Source organism: Drosophila pseudoobscura, chromosome 5, assembly GCF_009870125.1.
Source record: "Drosophila pseudoobscura strain MV-25-SWS-2005 chromosome 5, UCI_Dpse_MV25, whole genome shotgun sequence".
Lineage (NCBI taxonomy): Eukaryota > Metazoa > Arthropoda > Insecta > Diptera > Drosophilidae > Drosophila > Drosophila pseudoobscura.
Window position 1 is genome coordinate 655,440 of NC_046682.1, and position 24,122 is coordinate 679,561.

At 36.5% G+C, this 24,122-nt stretch overlaps 1 protein-coding gene across 7 annotated transcripts; it reads right to left on the reverse strand.

The window, feature by feature from the left end:
- Nucleotides 1-1,391: 1,391 nt before the first annotated feature.
- On the reverse strand, nucleotides 1,392-24,122 carry sv (paired box protein shaven). Of its 7 annotated transcripts, XM_033381270.1 has the most exons (13): nucleotides 23,773-24,122; nucleotides 21,261-21,633; nucleotides 20,343-20,483; nucleotides 20,239-20,277; nucleotides 12,624-12,789; nucleotides 10,896-11,093; nucleotides 8,685-9,157; nucleotides 6,567-6,652; nucleotides 4,368-4,614; nucleotides 4,125-4,223; nucleotides 3,340-3,870; nucleotides 2,589-2,696; nucleotides 1,392-2,519 (listed from the first exon to the last, which is right to left on the reverse strand). In XM_033381270.1, the coding sequence occupies exons 2-13, from the start codon at nucleotides 21,625-21,627 to the stop codon at nucleotides 2,359-2,361; spliced, it is 2,616 nt and encodes an 871-aa protein (XP_033237161.1). In that variant the 5' UTR covers nucleotides 21,628-21,633; nucleotides 23,773-24,122; the 3' UTR covers nucleotides 1,392-2,358. The 7 variants fall into 7 exon arrangements, with proteins under 7 accessions (XP_033237161.1, XP_033237165.1, XP_033237164.1 ...); XM_033381274.1 differs by lacking the exons at nucleotides 3,340-3,870; nucleotides 4,125-4,223; XM_033381273.1 differs by lacking the exons at nucleotides 3,340-3,870; nucleotides 23,773-24,122 and having other exon boundaries at nucleotides 21,261-21,627.

The following is a 24,122-nucleotide window of genomic DNA, read 5'->3' on the forward strand; positions in this document are numbered from 1 at the left end:
TATTCCAGTATTGAGGCTGCTTGAGAGCTTAGTATTCGTCTCTGCACATTAGATATGTATTGTAGCGCAAATCTTTAAAAATGCTTCAAGTTTATCTAATGTAAGTACAGATATTTTTAAAATAGGCAATCCTATGCAAAGTCTTAAACATCTACTTATTAACAGGTTCAATAGGTTCACAAACATCTGTAAAAATTTACGCTTATTAACTACACAACAATATAATACAAAAATATTAAATGCTATCACACACAAATATTAGTTGCATATAAAATCTATGAAATAAAAACGCTACTGATCGGTAACAGGCCATTTTATTCTAAATGTTATCATATATATATAAATAAATTTTTATATATAAGTACATGTTTACTAAAAATATTCATATATATCTAAAACGGAAATAAAAAAAATCCATAAAATCAATAATCAAAGGATTTCGTGACAGGAAAGGCAAACTTTCCAGTTTGCTTTATCAACGCCATGCATAAAAACTCAAGTTCTGATCTCGATAACAGGAGAAAAGGAGACGGTTCGTGAGTATCGGTAACCGTCCTACAATACTAAAATACTCGAGTCTCATTCAGTATACACATATATATATGTATGTACGTTAGCGTCGGAATTCGTATCGGAGCTGATGACTACCGCATGCGTTTGCTATTGCTGTTCGCAAAAGTGACAGATTGATTTGTTGGTTAATAATAGGACGGGATATGAAAGATATAAAAAACATAGAGAGAAACCTTCGTTTCGCACTTTGTTTATCCTCTTTCCACCAAATTACCTAATTGATACGAATTTAAGAATATTTGATATGTTTCCATACATCACCATCTATACGCGAGACAGTAATTTTTTTTTCTTCTGTCTGTAATAGTGATCAGGCTAATAATAATGGTCTAACTATTTGATACTGGTTTTTCGGTTGTTTCGTATTTTCAATCTTTGTAACTCTAACTCTTATATTCTCTGAGAAATAGGCAATAATCAAGGCGTAAATGAAGACATAGCAATGTGGTTATGGGGTTGGAAACGCTTTCTAATGGGTGCTACAGAAAAAAAAAAAAAAATTATATGTATTCCCTATACTCTTTGAGTATCGGGTTTAAATACGAAAATCTCATATACTATATGAATATTTGAATGAATAAAAGAGTTCGAGAAACTCGGTTTTTTGCCCAGACTCTTTCACCAAATCAAACATTTTTATGTTATGCTATTCTTTTTCCATTTCTGTTTACCTCCAGTGAGACTCGTAGCCGAACAAATCGTTAAAACCTAGCTTTTCTAGTAAAATAGTACGAAAGGTTTTCAGTCGGACAACAGCTGTTGCTCATAGAGCTCATAAATATCATGCCTGTTGCCATCCATATCCATTACACTAGTAATTAACGTTTTTAATTTTTTTCATATATTTATTTTCAATTAACACACACATACAGTTATTCGTAAATATCTTTAATTTTGGTTTGTGCTTTCTTATAAGTAATGGGAGTTACCTAATATAAATTTAGAACTAATTATAAATACGAGTACGAGTAAAACTTCGATTTCGATATCCATTCGAGTATTTCAAAACAGTACAGATGCTTTTTATATTAGCAACACATAAAATACATAAAAATAAATTAGGGCTCATAGTGCATGTATGTAAATTTATTAAATTAAATAGTACGTTACGTACACATACATTCATTCAAAAATCCATCATGCACGTACAACTTTCCAGTGAACCAAATGTATGGATCCAAAGCATGCGCTTCTTAAACTTATTTTATGTGCTCGTAGTAATACATCTTGATTTGGATTTGGTGCATATTATACGCTATATTAATACACTAATTATCAACGTCAATTCCCCTTCATTCATACACGCTTATGTACAATTTATACATAAATATGTCTTAAGGTTTTGAAAGTTTTTAAAAAACTTGCATGATTTTTGGTTGCGTTGTTCCTTATTGAACATTTTGGTTTCTTCGGTTCTTATGTATTAGGTGAATTACTAACTTACGTTTAGACCAGTCCTTGTTTGTTCTTTTAAAAAATACCTAGATTGCAAGCCTTGCACGTGAAAGGTCGAATCAAACAATAAATGCAAATTTGTATATGGGAACCGTTCACATTACTATAATTGTAGCCTTTGACATTCAAACCAATTCAAATGAGATTTTTTTTTATTTATATACAAACGGTACTAAATATTGCAAGACCCTCTGTTATCAATCATTAAACGGCTAGCGATTATAAACAAAAAATTTAGAATGTGCGAAGACCGTGCAGAATAGAATTCGATCTATCGTCGTGTTCAATCAATAATAATTAATTCAGTAGAGGTATTTATTAGATTGATGATTATACAAGGAATATGTCTGATGTCTCAGACTTTGTGCATGCACTACCAGTTGGCGACGCAGCTGATGCTAAAGAATTGGCCCGCGTTGCAGCTAATGGCGAACGCAGGTCCTGGCTCAATGCTGACTGTGGCTGCCCACCTTCGTAGTAGTATGATGAGTCTGAAATACATTAAAAGACAAAAAATAATATGAACAGATTTCGTAATTAAAATGTGATGATTTACTTACTCACTAAGCCGCCGCTCGCACCGTAACCATAGGAACCATAAGCACCTCCATATTGTGTGTAAGCTGAACTATAGGCATATTCTGTACCTGGTACAACTGAGCTACATCCTGTAAATACAAATATTTTAAAAAACCATACGGGATTATGTTCAAAGTGGATCACCAGAATCAACTAAAACAACACATATAAAAACTAAACAAAAATAAAAAAATTTGGGAAGTAAAAAAAATTATACCATAACAGTTTGAAAATATTTTGATTTTAATTTAGAAAGTCATTAAAAAAATAAGTACATATGTATGTTTGAATATATGTATGAATGTTTGTAGGTAGGCGAAGGGTATGATGAACGGAAAACAAATATATTTACGCCTACAGTTTATTAAAGCAATTCATCAAAGTTCCCTTAGGAAAGAGATTGTTCCGATTTCAAGTCCCTCTAAAGTCGAAATGCCTGCATTTTTTAAACCTTTTTTAACATAACAACTTTTGTTTCCCGGCAAGAGGATAATATTCAATCATTTTAATTTAGATGCAACGCAAAGAATGAAAACTTTATCAATGAATGCATAGGTTTTTAGATTTACTTATATATAGGCTAACAGGGCTAGTATTTAACTGTATTGTTACCATCACCAGTATTGTGCGAGAGACAAACGTGCTGAAAAGAGAGCTAGTTTTTCCGGCTCTTCCCGTGCAGATGTGAGGCGTATGCAAAGAGATAGACATTTCGTTTTGTTTGCAACTTGCCTGTAGAGTAATGATTAAAACTTGGCAGTACTGTAGGTGTAGCATACATGCCTACATTACTACATACATTTGTATGAACTTCTGAACGATCGTCAGCAGCGCTGACACTTAGCGAAGAGGTGCCTCCGCTCGATTGAAGGAGTATTAGAGATGAGGTATGTGTATTGGTATTGGCAAGGGGGCTGGCGTTGCTTGTTATAAGTTGCTGTTCTGTTATATGGTGCAGATTTGGTAAGGGTATATGGTTATTCTGCTCCAAATTTGGTTTGTTAGATTCCATGCTCTTGTCAGATCTGTTGGGATTCTCCTCCCTGTCCCTGCTGACGCTTCGAACCACTGGCTCCTTTATAAGTAATGTACTGTTTATATTACTTTCGGTGTGATTTTGCTCGTTTCGCACAGTCCTTGGACATAGTCTGGTCGAATCGGAGCTTCCCGAAACTGCAATAGCACCTTGTCCCGCTGGTGAGTTTGAGCCATTGTCCAAGCTTGTTATTGACGGATAGCTTCCGTTTTCAAAGGCTATTGCGGCTATATACATAGTAACAATTTTGAATCAGTTTGAAAATACTTGTCTTTAAGAGTACTGTACTATGACCTAAAGCGAGCATACATATACAGTATCTAAACAAAAAACCGTTTATGATAGCGGAATTAGCTTTTCAATTACAAAATATTGGCAGAGCAAAGTTGTAAAACTTTTGGCTTCATTCGCGCAAAAAAGTGATTCCTTAATTAAACCTGAATTTTCATGTTAGAAACATTCAAACTTGATCTATCCTTACCTGCGTAGAAGGGTGCGATTGACTGTTCCTGTACTGTATTTGTACTAAGCTTCATGTCATGCATACTTATAGGGACTAGTGGAGTAAGCGAACTGCTGCCTACATCGGTCAAGTTCATAAAGAATAAGTAAAAAATGTATATGTAAACGTAAATTAAAGATTAAATAAAAAGCTTCAAAATAAAAGGAATTACTTAACAACATCTTAATAATTACATATCGAAAATTTTGTTTATTTACTTACCGATAGATGGACCGATTGTTTGTGTGTACAGGGAGCCTTGAGTCTGCGACATTGTGGCTATACTGTCATATAGCATAGAAGTATCATTGCCAGTTGGTGCCGCTCCTGACATTGATATCGTGCTGGCTGAAAACCCGTTTGATGGTTCATAGTATGAGGGAGCATTGGTACCGCTGCCAGTTGTTAAATTTCCTAGCTCGGAAAGCAGTTTGTGTTCATCCTTAATGCACCATTTCCCTGACCATATCTTAAAAGAAAATGTATAATTACCAGTCGACATAAAAACTAGGGGGAACGTAGTGAGTTGCTGCTGCGAAAATCTATATTTATTCCCGAGGCATAGTATGGCTACATTGAGCGACAAAACGTGTGTGCGAGAGAGACAGAAAATCAGTCTGAACGTGTCGTCGGGCGCTGCGTAGCGACCGAAAATTAATTTGTTACTTTGGGCTATAATAATAATCCGATCTGATCAAAATTCGGCAATCTGGTACATATGGTCATTTTGCCTGATTTTTAATTTTCCTGTATCTCCAAAATTGTGGATGCCACAGATTTTCGTTCTTTGTGGGGGCGGAAGGGGGTGGGGCGAAATTTTGAAATACACTTGTGCAGGTTCGATATCACAAAAGTGTTGACGCCAAATTTGGTTGCTCTAGCTCTTATAGTCTCTGAGATCTAGGCGATCACTTTTTGCGATAGGCAAAGCCGACCATGAAACGTGTGAGTTAGAGGGAGACAGAGCGAAAGAAAATGAAATTATTTTCATCATTCATTGTCATTCTCTAAGATTCTGCGATTTTTGGTTTCCTCGTATCTTTGAAATTGTGGATGCCACAGATTTTGGACCTTTGTAGGGGCGTAAGGGGGCGGGGCGATATATCACAGAAGTCTGGATACAGAATGTCGTTGCCCTCGCTCTTATAGTCTTTGAACACTAGGCGCTCATAGGGACGGACGGATAGACAGACAGGGCTCAATCGACTCGGCTATTGATGCTGATCAGGAATATATATATTTTATAGGGTCGGAAACGCCCCCTTTTATAATCCTATACATACTTAGAGTATCGGGTATAATTAAAGGCGAGTGGTGAATTATTGAGAGCACGAAGCAGATCGGGGATCAGCCTCCAATGAAAAGAGTTGTGTTGCGAAACCAGTAGACGAACGACGTGTAAAATCAGTACCATTATATGTTTGTACTTAATCAATGATTAAAACTTTACTCGTATTAATGAACAACGAGGGGAACGTTGTGAGCTATATTAGATACTCAGTCAGTATGGCTTCCCTCTGCCAGAGGCTGAACACTGCACGATAATAGACCATAATAATTATCCGATCTTATCTAGATTCAGCAATTTGGTAGCTTATCTATGATTCTGCGTTTTTGGTTTTTTCGTATCTTCAAAATTGTGGATGCCAACTATTTTCGTTCAGTGTGATATCACAGGAGTCTGAATACAAAATTTCGTTGCTTTAGCTCTTGTAGTCTCAGAGAACAGAAACAAATTAATTGTTAGTTGCTACGCAAACCTCATTCTCTCTTTCTTTCTCTCCACAGAAAACATACAACTAATAACAGAATATCTAAAAGAAACACATATACATATATCATGACATCTTCAAACTTAGTTAAAAAAAGACAATTACATAAAATTTAGACAACCAACAAATGTCAGTTAACATTATAAATAATATAGCCATGTGACATATGATTAAACAACTCATCGATGGTCCTCGCAGCTTATGTCGAACTTATTCTCCTGACATCAAATAAAAAAATTAGATAAACATCAAGCATTTATGTACATCTGCTTCGTTTATTGGTACTATGGACAAAGAAATTCCACATTGTCATACGCTCAAACTCAAACATGAGTCATATGTTGACTCATCACGATAAGTACAGCTACCTATAATTGAGACATCACCAGAAGTCCTGAATTCTATTCGCTGGGTCAGCTATTAAAGTATGTGCACGTTCTTGATCAAAAGCAGAAAAAGTCTTCTCTGATAAATTTTTTTTGAGAAGCGTCCAAAGTGCTTTCTTACTTGCCTCATAAATATTTGACTAAAATAATAGTCAATAATATTGTAAACAGTGCCGCCGCGGAAAAAACTATAAAACCACTTATTTCTGATCTGGATAAAGTCAACCCGACAATGATATAAAAATGTAAAAAAAAACACTTACGTTTGGGTAAATTGGATCTCCACTGTAGCCCAAGCGCTGCCGCTTAGCTTCATCGTCTGAATGAATGTTTGTGTCCCGGTTTTCATCTAAAAGTTGGTGGAAAAATGTTCAGTTAATTTAATTAGTGTGACTGTTGATATCAATATTTCGTTAAGCTTTTTTGTTCATAGACGTTGAGTGTCACGTGCCGCTTAAGTGCATTTAGGAGTAAGAGCCACGTTGCCGTAGAAGGCGTGTTTACTTCAACACCCTTCTCTGCTACACAATTCTTGAACGCTCTACTATACATAGTATCCATTATTATAATGACATGTAATGTAGAAAAATTAAGTATTGAGTAAGAACAAAGACGTTACAGTTAGAGCTATTGGAATAGTATACTATACACTGATAGTAAAGTAGATCTTTAGCTACGACTTTCAACGCATTTAAAATATTGGACTACAAGGATATACTTTGTATAATGCTTTGCAATGTTGCCTTGTAATACGAAATTACACTGAGGTTAATATGGTAAAATCAAAGTTTTGTACTATGCTCTTACAGTCCTATAAAATTAGGTATCAGAGAATTAGAACAGGTTGGAAAACAGATTACGGCGGCAAGTTGTATTTCGGAAATGAAATTCTGGGAGTAGATGAAACTAAATCAACTAGTTTACTTCCACCGAGATTATACTACAAATCTAGTTTGAATAGTGCCTTTTTGCTTGTCTTGATTCAAATTTGGAAAACTGAAATGACCCCTAGCAAAAATTCCGCTTGCATATGCTACTTATACTTTAATTCGTATGTTCCTACATATTTCTACTCCCAACCACTTTCCACCCCCAATAAATACATTCCACCAGCAGGAGGTCACTTACCAGTTGTGACTCGGAGTTATCTCACCAAATTTTCCGCACATAAGCGCTACATTTGTATTGGAAAGTAGCAAGGGTGATATTATATCAAAGGGAATTGACAACCAATTTATGAGAAGCTGGACAGTATTTGAAGCATTGAGTAGATATAAGATTTGCGTTATTGCTTTTTTATTACCCATATAGTGACAAAGAGGTGACCCGCTGACGAGGAATTCATCTGATAACCCCTATCCGAATAGGCAATCCAATCTGAACCTTTTTCGAAAAAGGCATGCAAAGGGGGGAAGGAGTGGCCACAGTCACACTCAAATCGGATTTTTTTTTTCAGAAGGCGATGGTTATCGTTTTTGCTGCACATCTAGGGTGCAATTGCCATAGCCATTAGTACGTATTTATTGAAAGCGACAAGTCCTTGCTGGGACTTTACTTAACAGCATGTTATTCTTATTATTTAATGCATTGTGCAATTTGATTTCTGTTTCTGTTTTTGTCCTATCCTATTTCAAATCCGAAACATTTTATGCTATGCTTTTCCTACCACCGCCACGTAATTGAGATATAATCTTATTACACAGCTCAAAATGTGGTTTGAAGATAGCCGTGATACGACCACAAAATACTTCCCGTTAATGCACTCTCAGTAACATCTTTTCTCTTCTTACACACATCTGTCCTGGCATTTACAAATTAATTACTTAAAAATGAAAAGGACGTTACGTTACGTTCTTTTATCAACATACATATGTTAAACATGAATGAGAGCCTTAGGGGTACAAGCTAATCTATATTAATCAATTAATATTAGTAGCCACAACCAAAATAAAAAATTATTATCTAAAATCTATTAATGGTTATTTATGTCGAGATATTATTACCAAATTTTTTTTGTTGTTTTCTAAATACATATTTACATATGTATGTTCATAACAATTTATTTATAAACGGAACACACTTAATTCGGTGTGTTATAAAAGCAGTCAGCCCAGAAAATGCCGTTTCTTAGCTCTTATAATCTCTGAGATTTTATGCGAAGATGGTAGACTAAAAACAATTCACTGCACTTATAGTAGCCAAAATACGGGAGGAACAGGCGAAGAAGAATGCTCAGATTGTAATAAGAAATATATGTATGTATACAAATAATATTACGTGTAATAGATATCTCGACTCTACATTTTTGGCAATAATACATCTTATCATTAGATGAAATCCCTATTACCATAACGACTTTATGTACTCAAAACGATACGTACCATGGGTTTCGATTCTCTTGCGTTTAAAACCAGGATCTGTTGTATTATTATTGTTGTTAGTGCTGTTGTTGTTGTTATTGTTCTGAGAATGATGTCCATGCTGTATACCGAGAATTCCATTTATGCTATATCCAGTCGTGCGGTGCTCAGGCCCTGCGCTGACATTCCCATTGCTGGTGCCATTACTGTTATTATTTAAGTGACCTATTGGGTCTTGGACGGTGTCAGAAGCTGACGTCGGTATTGGGGCGTGGGCAATTACTGCAGATGCCGCAGCTGATGTTGTGGTGATTGCGGAATTAGTGCTGCTGCTGCTGGTCCCAACGCCAGATGCCTGCGGATCGCTATTTGCACCTGTACTACTATCAAGGCTCTCTGTGGCATTATGCCCGCCACTGAGATTCTGCTGCATATGATGCTGCTGATGATGATGAACATGCTTTGCTTTTTCGGCGGCCTTGTTCCTTACAATTCTGAAAAAAGTCAAATAGTTTAAGCAGAGAAGCCCATTCAGCATGTTATGGCTAATCAATATACTTTTATAGCCCAAAATAGTACAGTTTTAAAAACGTTAAAGCTTTGTTTCTTTTGAAAATTTTCCATCCCATGAATAACAGTGTAATTGAATAAACTTTATATACATATGTATAAAATATATAAAAAGTATATAAGAGTAAATAGCTGCTATAGGAAATACAGATATACACCAATTTTTCTGACACTCTTTTTATGAGCATTAAATCAAATAAAATATATTTTTAGAAATATTTTTAACTAGCCATATAAAATTGAAATCGATGGAACTGCAATGGTAACCAATGCTTCGATCCGCGACGCTAGCACTTATTTCATGTTTAGGATTAGTAGTTAAATTAATGCTAACTGCTGCATGTTGTGGTCCCGTAATTCAAAGAGACCTACATATATTTTTAATGTGTGTAAGAGTGTATACAAGTTTAAGTACATTTGACAGGTTGATTTCGCAGTAGCCATAAGAAATTTTGAGGGTTGGAAGAAGAGAAGCCCATTCAGTCCAAATGATGGAAGCTGACATCAGTTTCAGATTTTCGATTCTTTCCTGCAAGCGCCGGCTCAGAGACGGGATGAGCAATTGGGTATTTGGGCAGTGCACACAATTGAGACATATGTTTGGGATGTGAGTAAAGTACAACTCGTTGCTTTTACTGTTGTATACATATATATCCTCCAACATTTGATTTGACTTGACTTAGAGGGCTGAAAACTAAAATTGGTTGAGTGCTATGAAAGTCACTTTATTAAGTGTCTGTCTCTCGGGAATGTGAGTCGAATAGGGGAGTGCTGCCACAGCCGTACGCACAATTTTGATTCGATTGAATCACCACCCTAATCATCGCTCAAGTGCTATCTCATCACACATTGTCGCATTATGAAATGTTGTTGTTGATTATCCCTTGAATTACCCCACCTACCACGACTTGTGCCCTATCATCGGTCACATGTCAGTGATTGGATAGAGAGCAATGCATAATCGTAATACGCATCGAATTGATTCTGAATGGTTGCACGTGTCGGGTGCGGTTGCAAATTCCAATTCGAATTTATAATTTTTTAGACTATTTCAATAGAATGGTGTAGGTGAAAGGTCTGGCGCGCGTTGCTTGCAAGTGCGGCTCGTGCGTGTTAGCTTCACAAACCACAAAAGGATGCCACCGTTAAAGCTGATCTCGTTTTAATTTAGTATTGTAGGGCTCAGCCACTTTATTGCGGTTGCTTTGCAAATCACTTTAAGTAGCTGACTCTTGATAAATTCTTGGTCGCCGCTAAAATGAATTATGGTCAAAAAGGAAGTGCGTAAATAACAGCAATGTGGGACAGCGAAAGGCCACGTGGCATGGCCAAGTCACTACGATGATGCTGTAGGCAATAAAGCCGCACCGGATGGTGGAAAGGAAAGTGCCTTTTGTGGTGGTCGTGTGTCAAGCATTGTGCCGCAATTATGAACGCTAAAAACTACTTAGATATTTTTATTAGCTGGATGGTTGGGATCAAATGAAGCTGGAGTAACATCCAGTTTTGAGGAAGCGGATACGGAAGTTAGCTGCATGACAGCAAACAAACATGGCAACACTAACTTAACGCATTGCGGACGTGCGCATGTCCGTTATGTTTTGCATGAATTTTTCATGCCCAAAGCCCTGACTCATGGTTTTCAAATGCATTCGTTCTTACCGGTTTATTGAAGAAACACTAGGAACATTGTCCTGGGAGCATATACCCTCCGCCAAAAGTCGATCTCGTATCTCCCAAGCGAACATTGTGGGGTTTTCCCGCTTATAGTTGGCTATCGCATCCACCACAGGAGGTGTCGCTACTTTTGGCTTCGATCCGCCTATAACACCCGCCTTAAAGCTACCAGTCTCGTAATATCTGGAAATAGCATAAAAAAGATTTTGTTTTTTGTATAAATGTGTATAAATTAACAAGAAGGATCGAAATTTTGGGAGACAACTTATGATATACAAAAAGATAGTTATATCTTGGATACTATATTAACAATACAATGTAAATTTATCCATTAAGATAACATTATACCTCGAAGTTGAAAAGACCATATCTTGCATATCTCGCACTATTCGAATGCAGCTAATCGCATCTGATAAAATGACAAAGTCATTGTAAGTTAAAGCACACGTTAATTCAAATTTAGTAGTTTATTTTGGTTAACTTTATGGCTATATCAACTGACTTTGTGATTTTGATGTCGGATATAATATATATTATTTAAGGAGTCGGAAACGTTAACATCTGGGTTTTATGCCTCCCCACGTTCATTCAAAATCGAATGTACCCTAATACTCTTCGATTACCTGGTATATAAATTTGTATTGGTATATTGGTATGTTCAAGTGCTTTACTACAATCAAGTGAATATGAAAATAAAAAATACACCTTACAGTGAAAAGTAGTCGATTCGACGAAGCTTGACCATCTAGCGTTAGGAGTACCCTATATTTTTAAGTATTCAATTAAAAACAATTAAAATGCCAGCAATCCTTTAGGCCGAGTTTCGATTCCGTGTAGCAGTCTCTCGGTAACATTGAGTTGGTTAAATCCTATCACCGCAAAAGATTTATTATCCTATTCGTGGTGCATACGTGTATGTTGCTGCAGCTTGGCCCAAGCATCCTTAATACATTTTTACATATACATATGTACATAAATATGTACACGTACTCGTATCTGCGGTAAGATTAATTATACGCGATACTCAAAGAGTATAGGGGTACACTAGACTTGTGGTGAATGTGAATGTGTGTAACATCCAGAAGGAAGCCTTTCCAACCCCATAAAGTATATATATTCTTGATCAAAATCAATAGCCGTGCGATATAGCCATGTCTCTTGACCTCTCTGTCCGTCTTGTTTGACGATCTGTGGCATCCACAATTTTAAAGATCATAGAGAAGGTCAATTGTTACCAGATTGCCGAGCCAGATTGAATCATTTTTAAATACAGAAGGTACAAATGAAATCGCAGTGGAGGGGAGCGAGATAAAACGGATTGTGTTGTTGTGAGAATGGAGAAAAAGAGACAGATGTAAAAATAAGCACCCATATAAATACACTAGCTAAGTATCGGATATAAATGTATAGCCGCAGCCGCTAGTAGCTCGTTTTCATTATATTCCTTTTCTCCCTCTACGAATATCTTACTTTTATTAAGAATTCAATGAAACACTCAAGTGCATGGGATTTATTTATACTATATTATATCTAAGATCAAGCTTGTACATACATTTTTGGGTTTGAAAAATGCTTTAAAGGACATTTTTCACAAGCCTATAGAATCAGATACTAAATAGATAACTAAATATTGGCCTAGCTCTATATGCAAACCATAGTATTCTGAAGATAGTATTTTCTAAATGTTATCAACTTTTCTTCATGCATAATTACCTTGATAGTATTTTAGATACACAGCCATGGCTCACACGTAACTGGCGGGATATGTCACATGGACGAACACCATTGTGCGCCAGCTCCACGATGCGCTGGCGAACCACATCAGGCAATGGGCGTCCGTTAACAAAAACACCTCCCAGCTGATTTACTCCTCCATGACCTGTGAAAAATTAACGAAAAAGAATTTAATTTTAATTTATTAGAAGTTTTTCTGTAGAAACCCCAGAACTAACATAATCTGCACGAATTTTTTGGATGTCGTGGAGATACGTTATATCTTCCTTTTTAAGAGGAAGGGATCAGATAATTATTATAGGCAGAAAATTAATCAGACAAGAAAGGAAGAATGTGATAACTTCGAGGGCAAATATTTACTTTAACTTTGCAGATCGATCGTTGAAATGTCAATGACGAGATTTTTATACCAATTTGGTGTAGCGTACAGAGCTACACATGAAATTGTAACTTTGTAACTTATACATGTGTATATACATATGTATGTATGTATCTCCATGTATGTATGGCATTTGAAATTAATAAACCACGCTTTTTAAAGGATCATTCCACACAGTTTTGTACTTTTACACTTATTTGAATGTTAGATTTGTTAAACACCTAAACTTAAGAATGCAAACACATACGATTTTTGCACGTGAGAGTATACATATATCTACATATGTGCATGGTGGGCCCTTATAGCTGTCTCACTTTTTTAAAGTAAAGTAAAGACTTGCAGCCGTTATGAATTCTTATTCTTACGTTCATTGTGAAATAAGTTGACATAGTCAACATTTCGTTCTGTATAGCCATGGAAAGCATAAACGTAAAAAGCAACTGTAGCTTTGTTCGGAATTTGGATTTCCAAAAATGCACTCAAAAATCTAGGATTGTGCATTGCACTCTATCTTTGTTCAAGAGAATTGGAAGTGCTTCAATGTCCCACATAGTAGGGAAAAAATGCACAGTTATAAATTCCAGATTGGTAAAGATGTCAGGGAGAAAATAAGAGTAAACTGTGCAGGTTTTGGAGTAAAAATGGCAAAAAAAGCTAAATGTGAGCAGTACAACCTTTAAAAACGTAATTAAAAATTAGCTTAGGATAAAATCTTACAAAAAAAGCGCATTGCCGGCCTCATTGAGGGTAAACAAAAAAACCAGCAATTCCTGAATGAAATCGGAACATGATCAAAAAATTAAAAGCTATACACAAAAAGCACTTTGGTAAACGTTTTAGCTTATAAGAAAGCAATTGAGAGATATCTGTTGTGGTTTTGGGAATCATATCCACATTATGAAATATCAATTTTTGTCATGCTTTTTAAAATAATGTCTTTTCATCTTGGTGAGCCGGTCTCCATCCTTTCCGTATCTGAATCCATTGAACTTCTGCATATGTGGTTTGAAACAATTTAACCGCCAATCGCAGAAAATTTGGAACGAAATTCCCGATGTGGTCCACTTGCATCTGTCTTCTAAAACGCTTAAAGTTACATAAAGCTGACTGGGAATTATTAAAAACGATGGGTAACGTTTTGAGTTTTTACGGTGACCGCAACTTTACATTTATACCCGATATTTAGTCAGTATAGCTCTCCTCCAGTATGTACTTCCTTCTGAACATTAAACGCATCCATTTTCACCACAAATCTAATATACCCCTATACTCATTTTGAGTATCGGGTATAATCAAAAATTGTATAACTAATGATTATATGTTCTTATAAAATATATAAAATGAGTTTTCAGCCTAAACTATAAGGTCCACGCTACCCTGTATATGTTTTTGGCATACGAATTGTCAAAATAGCACCGCTCAAGACACATTTTTAATTGCGAAATAACGTACACAAAGAGACCGATGTCATCTGCTGATTTAAGGCAAGAGTCCTAATGATAAACATGCCACCAAAACAGAAGAGAGCACTTGTTTCCACCCCATTTACAGTCTGACACTTCTCTGCGGCTTTCGCAATTATATTATACGTTGGAATTTGCAACAGTCTGTACAGACTCCCTGGTTTTCCACTTGTCTTTATAAAATAAAAAAAACCCAGAAGAAGCAGGAGCCAAATTCCGATTAAAATCATTTTGAATATAATTAGTTTGTCATGCCACAACTAACTATTAAATATGACTGGCTGCTATCCGATACTTCGCTCAAAATGTTACTATTGCTAACCAGAATATACATATGTATGTATCTGCGTAGTATACTCCATTTTTAGATTAATTCAACAATATCCCGGTTTTGTTTTGATAACTTTTTGTTTTTGTTCGACCGCAGCTTGTGAATTTTTAAAATTTAAAAAAGACCAAAAAGTCAATTTGACTCTATGATTGAAGAGTAGCTTTCTTAAACGCTTATCCTATATAGGGTTAGATACAACTGAATATTTTTCATCTTCATTCTTAAATCAGATCGTTATTCAAATCATGGGATGGCTGAAAAAATCTTCGCAATTCGAATGTGCAGCTGACATTATCCAACTGCCTTCTGATACATGTTTAAGCACGATATATGTACCTGAATGAGACCAAACTGACGATACGACACAATTTAAGGACTCAATTCGGACCAGAGCTGCTGTTGCATCTAGATGCGCCCAGCAGGATGTCGAAAGAATAGAATATCGGAACAAAAGACTATTGTTTGAATCACATAATACTTAATGGAAAATACAATTCTCATATAATGAAGTATCTATAGACTCTTAGTGACAGAGATTCATAAAATTCCTTTGTTTCATTTCACTCGTAGATACCTAACAAATAACAAAATATTATATATGTACATACGAGTGTAAATATGTGCCAGCGATCATTATTTGATTTGATTTGGCTTCTCCCTTAATATGAAGCGTAATATGATAAATATTTGTTTTAATAAACAATGTCTTTGCGATAAGGAAAGCCTGCAACATGCTTACCCTACTACATTCACAAAAGAATTCAGTTTTTACGAACACAAATGTATGTACATACATATATGTATGTATATGTGATTGACAAGAGCATATTTCTATACACTATTTTCAATATTTTTCTTGATTAGAAACGCAAATATAAATTCCTTGTGATCTATAAATTCCCTCAAATGCATACAAATTTCAAGAATGAATGAGAATAAATGAACACAAAAATATATGCAAATAAAATCTCACGTTACAGTTGAAACTTGTTTTCAAATTGTTAAAATAAGAAATACATCTTGAGACGTTTGCTTGCTAGGGACCGGAACGTTTCGTTTTATAATGTAAAGGGTTATTACATGTATAATATTCCATCATATTCTGATTGTAGCGGTAGGCGGTCGAGAGATCCATACTCCAATTTGTCGCTAATATCGCCGTATTCGGTAGCGTTATCTCCAAAAGGTGGTGTACAGTTCCGAATAAAAATCAAAACTAGGAGGAGCACAGGGTTTAGACCTTGCGTGCCATTTTTTTTAACTCTATGTTTTAGCTTTTTGAACTCTACAACCAGCACTGTCGCACGATATCTGAATTCATTTAAAAACTGGAAGCGTGACCGTAACCGTAAACTGAATCCGGAATTGATGCCGTATTCCGATTGCGTCAACGAAACTCTGATTGACGTTCCGTGGAAGGAAGCATTAGAACCGCCACTGGATTTCGGCTGCTGGAGCTGAAGTTTGTGTTTCGTTTGTCTACTTCTTTCAAAAAGTAGACCGGATCGAGCACTCGCGTTGCTGCTGCTTCTTCAACACTGTTTTAGTTTTTTTTTTTTAACCGTTATCACCGTTGTTTTTTTATTACAAAATTTCTGTTTCGTTTTGTGTGCCGTAAAATATTGTTAACCATTTTTTCCGCGCTGTTTGCTGTCAGCCGCAGAGATCCTGCGCACGGTTTCCTTATTCTTATCTACCTCGAAGTATTTTTTACTTATCTCTATATCTACACCGTGAGGAAGGGCGCGGGCGTGTGAGAGTGTCCTTGGATATCCTTGGTCCTTGTTACGCTTACACCACCGCACCGCACCGCCCACCCTTAACGTTTAGCGCTCACCACTGGACTGCCGTTAGCTCCCCTCTGCAGCCAGCCAACCAATGAAGATGAACGAAAACCCGAGACCCAGAAAAAGGCAGAGCAGAGCATCGCACCAGACGACGACACTGGGTGGGCAATCCTTGTGGCCAATCCAATGCTTATGCCATTGATAAGAGCAGGGCAGGGAACAATTTCGAAGTGAAGGCGTTTATTTTTAGTGAAAGTGCTTCTTGTTGGTTGTTGCCTCTGACGGTTGTCGTATGTAGATATGTACCTATATAATAAGTATAGTTAACCCTATAAGTGCTTTTAGAGATTGGTATTCAGATTTAGTTTCTACATGCCAAGCTAGAAACTTTGTTTTTTCTGAACGGCTTTAAATTTGTTCTACCAAGGTTCTCCTTCTGTGGTGTATTTAGGGTACGCCCATGACTTGCCGCTGCCTTTGCTTTAGCTGGAGCAAGCATGGAGCTGTAGAGAAAGACTTGGACTTCGGGAGCGGGTGGGAGGTTTTGTATTCCACCAATCGTCACCAAGATCAACAGGCGTCGTAATGTGGTTGCACCAATCACAGCAAACCGTTATGCCTACCACTTAAGCACTGCCTTGCAGTCTTTGGCCATCTCTCTCACACACTTGTATGTTCTATTGCCGTTGCTTCACACTAACACTTCGGTGTTTCGGTATTTCCCCATTTCGTATTTAATGACGATTGGCATTTGGGTGTATGAATGTTCAAAGACAAAATAATTATGTTAGCGACAAAAATATTAACAAAAAGTGAACTTTTCTCACTGTATAATATACATACGTACATATGTATCTAAATATGTAAAATTCAAAAAAATCACGGCAGAAGTAAATACAGGAACTTGCGCAGTGGTTAGAAGTGGGATATTATACGAGTAGATGCTCATCCCATCCTCCTTTTGTGACCTAAAAGTAACAACTACATATCATTAGAGGCTTGGATTTTTACCAGTAATTCCCAAGATACAAAAACAAAAATTTGATTATGATTGTATAGCATACTCTTGCATTAACATTTTCGGTGTATAAAAACACACTGGGGAGTATAAATCTTTGATATGAGGCATTTCGCTTAGATTCTGCGGCTATTTTTGCTAGAATATTTTTGCGGCTTTTTCTGTGTGCCAAATGGCTTTGCTCCTTCTCCCGCCAACGCCAATCGATTAAATAATATTTATGATAAACAAAGACTTGTTTCAGGCACATATGAATATAACTCATTGATCGATTAACATAATCTAATCAGACTCAAGAAGCTGTAGTTCATTTGGTTTTTGACTTATCCAAATTGTGTAATAATACGAGTATATACATATATATGTATGTACGTTTAAAAATACACTGAAATTCTTGAAATTCACAGGAACAAGGCTTTCCTTCCCATTTTAATAAAATAAGGCATTGGTTGTATGATCTTTTTTTTAGTGACTCGGAAGGTCACGTCCCGACGCGTAGAGAAAATAAACAAATACAATATTTTTTTCGTTCAGAGGTACCAATCCAGGAATCCAGCATCAAGAACCGGGATTGAATTAATTTGTACTCAAGTCGAATAAATAATCGCATTTGGCTCTAATTTCACTTGGGTGTCATATTTTTCAAATCGGCAACAACAATTAATCCAATGTAATAAGAAAATTCTTGATTAATAAAACAAGACAAATACATATGTATATTAATATTCAAATAATTTCCAATGAAAATAGTTTCTTTAAATTTCTTTAAATTGGTTTTAATTTAGTGTACCATACTAACCAGTCAGTCAGACTCCCGGACAATGCGCAATATTTAATAGGATATCGTCGTTGAAAAATTATGCAAATTATGTTTGTGGATGGGGTTTTTATTACAGTTTGAAACAGTTGGTAGAAGAAGGAAGAAGAGCGAGGCACAATAATAATTAAAGCAATCCCCCAATGAATGGTACTCGAAAAGTCAAAGCATAAGTTAAAAGCGATTTGTCAAATTAAAATTAACGTGGGCTCAACGGAGGCGGAGGGTGGTTGCACAAAAGTATGTGGAAGCTTCAGTAACACAGTAAGCGCGGTTTAATATACAATTGGGAATTCATCGAGGCAAATTTGTAGCAGCAGTTCTTTTTCTAGAAAGGAACAGCTGGGCTACATGCAGACACCCATTGTGATGTCTAACACACGAGGGTGTATCACTAAGTACATGTGTCAGCTATGATACCACTTTTTTATATTTTTTGTTTGTCAAGGTATTCTATTTTTAGCTCAATTCATTTGGTCAAGCAATTTTATGACTTTTTTCCCTTTCAAATAATAACTTTTCTCTTATTGTAATTTTTCAGTGATTAATTTTTTATCCATTAAAAAACCGCCGAGCCATTTTTTAAAGCTTGGAATCGTAAAGTAGTCACAGGGGCCTTAATCTAAAGGATATGCCATAGTAGAAATAAGTTTGAGCAATAACGGCACCCATCACGCGGTATCTTATTCCCAAAACGTCAAATATACATATGTAGTTACTTATGTATCATATAGGTTTCTTGAAACTATACTAATATAAGATATGATGCCATAATAATATCCAGAAGACGGATTCAAATCCGAAAGACAAGCATAGAATGAATAGAAACAGGCAGAGAGTAAACGAAAAAGGGGAATCTCGACTCAGCTTCTCAGCTTGATCAGAATGCAATTCAAACTTGTACTTTATGAACTTTATTATAAATACATTATGAGTTCGCATATTTGATTATTCCTTCTGTGTTTTTCAAAGGGCTGGACAAAATACAAGGGTATCAATAAATGTAAGTGCATATATATTTTGCATATAGGAAAAATTTTAAGTTAAGTTTTATATATATAAAATTATAAAATAGCAATCACTTATTTATATACAAAGTATATCTGACTACTCCCTTTTATTCTCAAGTTTTCATTTAGTGGCAACAAAAAAGGATGTAAGAAGACACAGGAAGCCGGAAACTGATTTTAGATTTAGTGGCTTTGGTGTTCACCTGATTTATATAGTACTGAATCGTAAGCTCGTATTTATGTGGTTATAGACTTGCACTTGCGCTGTACAGCCACCTTATTAGGTCTATTCCGTTACCGTGAATGTTGTAATGTAATCTATACTATCATATCTCTGATTGTCTCTTAATCTGAGTCTGATTCAGAGCTTTAGGTTGCTTGATCACCATGTGAATAGCATGCAGAGACAGAGCCACAGCCAGAGCCAGTGGACTTCTCCTCTCCAGTGACCATCAACACCAATACAAATAAAAAAAAACAACAAAAGAAAAATACCATCAGAGCCAGGAAAACACCTTGCGGTCAGGATGCATTTTTTCAATTAGACACGAAGTTATTTGAGACATTTCATACAAAGCCACAGAAAATTGATCGGTCAGTCAGTCAGTCAGTAGGGTGAGGAATGAATGGAGTTGAAGCCAAAGTCAGTGTCGATATCAGAGGTACATATATGTATATATGTATATGTAGATACGTGGGAGACAGCTACAGTCATAGTTTCTGCACAATGTCACACGAGAGTGGAGTGAAAAAATTGTCATTGAATAGGAAAATTATGCATCAACTTACCATCACCAGATATACTGCCTTGCGAGCTGTGTGAATCTTCTGAAATTTCAATTGGGAATAAATAGCCTTTTCAATGTCTGTATTTGAGTGTATGTTTGTGGTACCTGCCCCGTTTTGGACTTCGTTCATTGCTGTTATCCATTCAACGCCTTGTGACTGTGAAATAAAATTGTTTGTGGAGGGCGGCGTTGGGGCATCCGCTATGCTTCCAAGTATACGATTTGAATATTCATCGAACTTATGCACTGCAATGTATGGACAAAACAAAATAATAAGTAAGAACTCCATATTGGGTGAAGTGTGCAAGATTTAAGTGTTCATACAGATAGATGAACAGATTATAGACGGACATCTGTTGATTATGCTACATTAGGCTACATCTACTCTAAGAGTGCCAGAGTTAATTAGTGTAAAAGTCATATTTACATATACTTCTAACATAAAAGGGCCAAAATCAACAAGAGAATAGCGATCTTAAAAATATTTAGAAGTTGAGGAAGAGACCGACACTAAATGATGTCGTGGGCCATTCGAATGGGTTAAGCGCTTTTTCTTTTTATCCGAGAAATCCGTGACTCAAACGAGGAAACTCTTTCATTTAATTTCTGTTGGTTATGGCATTCGTACACATCGAACAAGACGAAGAATCGAATTCGGCGACAACAGGTCGCATCTGACTAAATCTTAGGATAGGAAATAAAAAATCCCAAGTCGCAATACCCCACCGTCCCCACCCCATCCTTTCGGCCAGCAGTGGCAGCAACTTTGGCTATTGTTCTTCAGTCAAGCGATGTTCAGGCCCGTCCCCAGTTTAGTCTGCAGTTTAGATTTAACAAGTTCTCTTTCTGCTGATCAACCCTTCTCGACTGAAAATTGTAATATCATACAAATTTAATATGCAATTTACATACTACATGAGCAATTACTTGAAATATAAGTACTGCGGATATTTATGTTTATGTAGAATATATATCAAATCAAATGAATTCCAAATGGATACATATATGTACAATGTAACTTACATTTTGACTTTTCGTCAATTTGTGCTGAGGTATAAACGATTCCGTTGTTATGATGGGGATGATCATTCTGATGATGATGGGTGCCGATGGTGATGCTCAGGTTGTCACCTGTCGGAGCGCTCTGTAGTGTGTGTATGGTCGGTGAGACAACCAGATGCTGTTGTTGCTGTGAGAGGTGATGGTGTTGCAGATGCTGTTGATTATCGTGCTCATGCTGACTCGTGTTCGTAGTCAGCGCTTGATCTTGGCCATGGTTACTGTGAACAGGCAAGGGCTGGTGGATGATGTGGTGCTGCAGCTGATGCTGCGAGAGCGTCGCAAGCCCATGGCTAAGATGTGGCGATGTCTGCATTTCCATTATGATCATCAGAATCTGAAAAAAGGCAAGCAAATAATTCAACCGGGATAGAAACTTTTCTGTAGCTGCCAGAAATCCGGTATTCTCGAAATCAGGGAGCTAAGCTACTTAGTATATGATACACCAGCATCAGCATCAGCGAGGGGCAGTTGCTACCTGACTACCTCTTCATAATTATAGATAAGAGCCATAGAACGTTGAACTTACTGCCACTGCAAGAACAAAGACGGAACCGAACCAACCTTAGTCTTATGCTCGAAGCGTTGGCGAAAGCTACTTGTTCTTATCCTCGTACTTTAGAAGCTACGGTGGTTCATTGCCAATAATAAACCTGCTTTAAGTTATTTAGACTGATCAACTATTAAATACTTCGTATAAATTTAAAATTTAAGAGAATTACCGATAGTAAAGCCTTGCAGTACAAAATCTAAATAAATCCTGCACGAGTATGTTGTAATGTGCAGCAGCTGATCACAAATTAAAATAATCATTATTAAGATTGATCTGAGGAATAAACAATATCCACATATTCGTCGCCCAATTTTGAGACCAACGATATCCTCACTTTCCTCAGTTCATTCTGGCGAACAGCGAAGGAATATGCAAGAAAAAGCATAAAAAGTCATCCACATAACGATTCGATAAGTTAAGCAGTAGCCTAAAGCTAACCAGAGCAGCTAGTCTGAGCCTGTGGTCTCCTGGTCTAAAATATAGGTCATGTAGATCACGTCAGAATTCATCGGCTTGTATTTGTATACAATGGCTTTGAATTCAATTCTTCCTGCGGATTATTTACTAAGGTTTAAAATAAACATAATTCTACAAATTTCCATTTTACTTAGCGTATTGAGATGTTTCAAACTGTCCGCCTAATAAAGGTGTAACGTCTAAACATTATGAAAATTTCTTTAATATTTTAGAAAACTTTCCGCAGTTGATTATGTGACATGGAATCTTACAAGTCAGAAGCCACAAAGCATTTCCCGCTCATTTCCTTGTGATATGTTGTCGTGCCGGCAACATCCCTCGACGACCTACCACTGGAAGGACAAACCGCGCGCGCGTGTTTGCTAGCACTCATTCACCTGTTGTTAATTGACCTTTTTGAGACTATAACTCCCTTAAGGGTCATTGCAATTGAGCAGTAGAGAAGCCAAGTGCATGTGTGCGCGAGAGTATGCGTATTCATGATCATGAAACTCGAGTTGTATTTGCTTAGCTAGAGTGAACCATCTGTTTTCCTTTAAGAGTCTTACTTCCCTGATGTCAAGAATTTTCACGGTTACTGCCTGAACATATTAGTTAGTAGAAAACATGTGATGGCAACGGATTAATCTATTTTGATCAATTTGCAATATATATTGCATTAATATAGAATACAGTCAGAATTAAATAAATATTACGGATAAAGGAAATTATTTTTTCCTTCCAGAATGCTGCTTATCACTCATGGTGGTAGATACATATGTATGTATTGTTAATATTCGGCTATCATTTGGCTGTAACGGAGCGCGGGAAAATGAAACGGTGTATTTACTTTTTCGTACCGCACCCCTGTATTTTATAATTAACGATTAAATACAACAAAGAGAAACAAATGAAACTTTACTTTTTTTTAGACGAAAAAGCTCCTTGATATGAGGTCATGTACATAGAAATGCAAAACTGTGGCCCACCAAAAATGAAGTCACGGTCGGTCAAAGCATAGGCGAGGGCAGGGGCGTATGCGAAGTTTCTGTTTCTTCGGCGTTCTTTTCAAGACCAACTTACTTCTATTTTTTGTCGTAATACATTCAATTCAGAAAATAAAAGTGGGAAAATATAAACGCATTTTCACACACTCACTTCGAATAATGGCTGGCGATGACGACTCAAACGACTCAGCTCGGGAGTCTATGAAAACGGAAAAAAGCAGCTCAAGGTCAGGAGCGTGGGTAAATGTTGCCCAGAGTTTGCCATACAAACCAAACACGATCGTACATAGATTCAAATTTACAATACTTTTGTAGATTACGGTTAGGATTGGTTGGATTTTTGTACGCTTGCAGAGGGTAGTACTAATATTGATAATTTATTTAATTTAGCTAAAATTTAATTACCGCTTCCAATCCCGAGGCTTTTAAAAATTGCTATCGACAGCGTAAGTGTACTCACCGAAACTATCTACACATATGTTTTCATTTCCAGGCTCAGTCGAACTTTTTGTAATTGTATTAACTTTATATTCATTTGAATTTTACCACGAAATCCACACTTTTTATAAACATTGGAGCCTTTAGGCATTTAATAAATATAGATTATTGCGTTTCAATAAGTACACATCCGAAATACATATACATTCAAGCAAGTCGATTTTTATACAATGCGGCAGCGCGTACCACTTGTTGGGCCATATGTCCACGATACAAACCGCGCTCCAGGTGGATGGATCATGGACCGTACGAAGCGACCGACTCGAGCGAAACTAAATTGTTGAATGACAATGGACGGCGGAAGCCTGGTTT

Bases quoted from the DNA above. Each gene is read 5' to 3' on its own strand.
- sv (XM_033381270.1), bottom strand. From the start codon at position 21,627: ATGATCATAATGGAAATGCAGACATCGCCACATCTTAGCCATGGGCTT. The intron at 20,484-21,260 runs GTAAGTTACATT...CATACATTGCAG, and splicing joins AATTGACGAAAAGTCAAAAT to TGCATAAGTTCGATGAATAT. The intron at 20,278-20,342 runs GTACCACAAACA...TTGAAATTTCAG, and splicing joins CGAAGTCCAAAACGGGGCAG to AAGATTCACACAGCTCGCAA.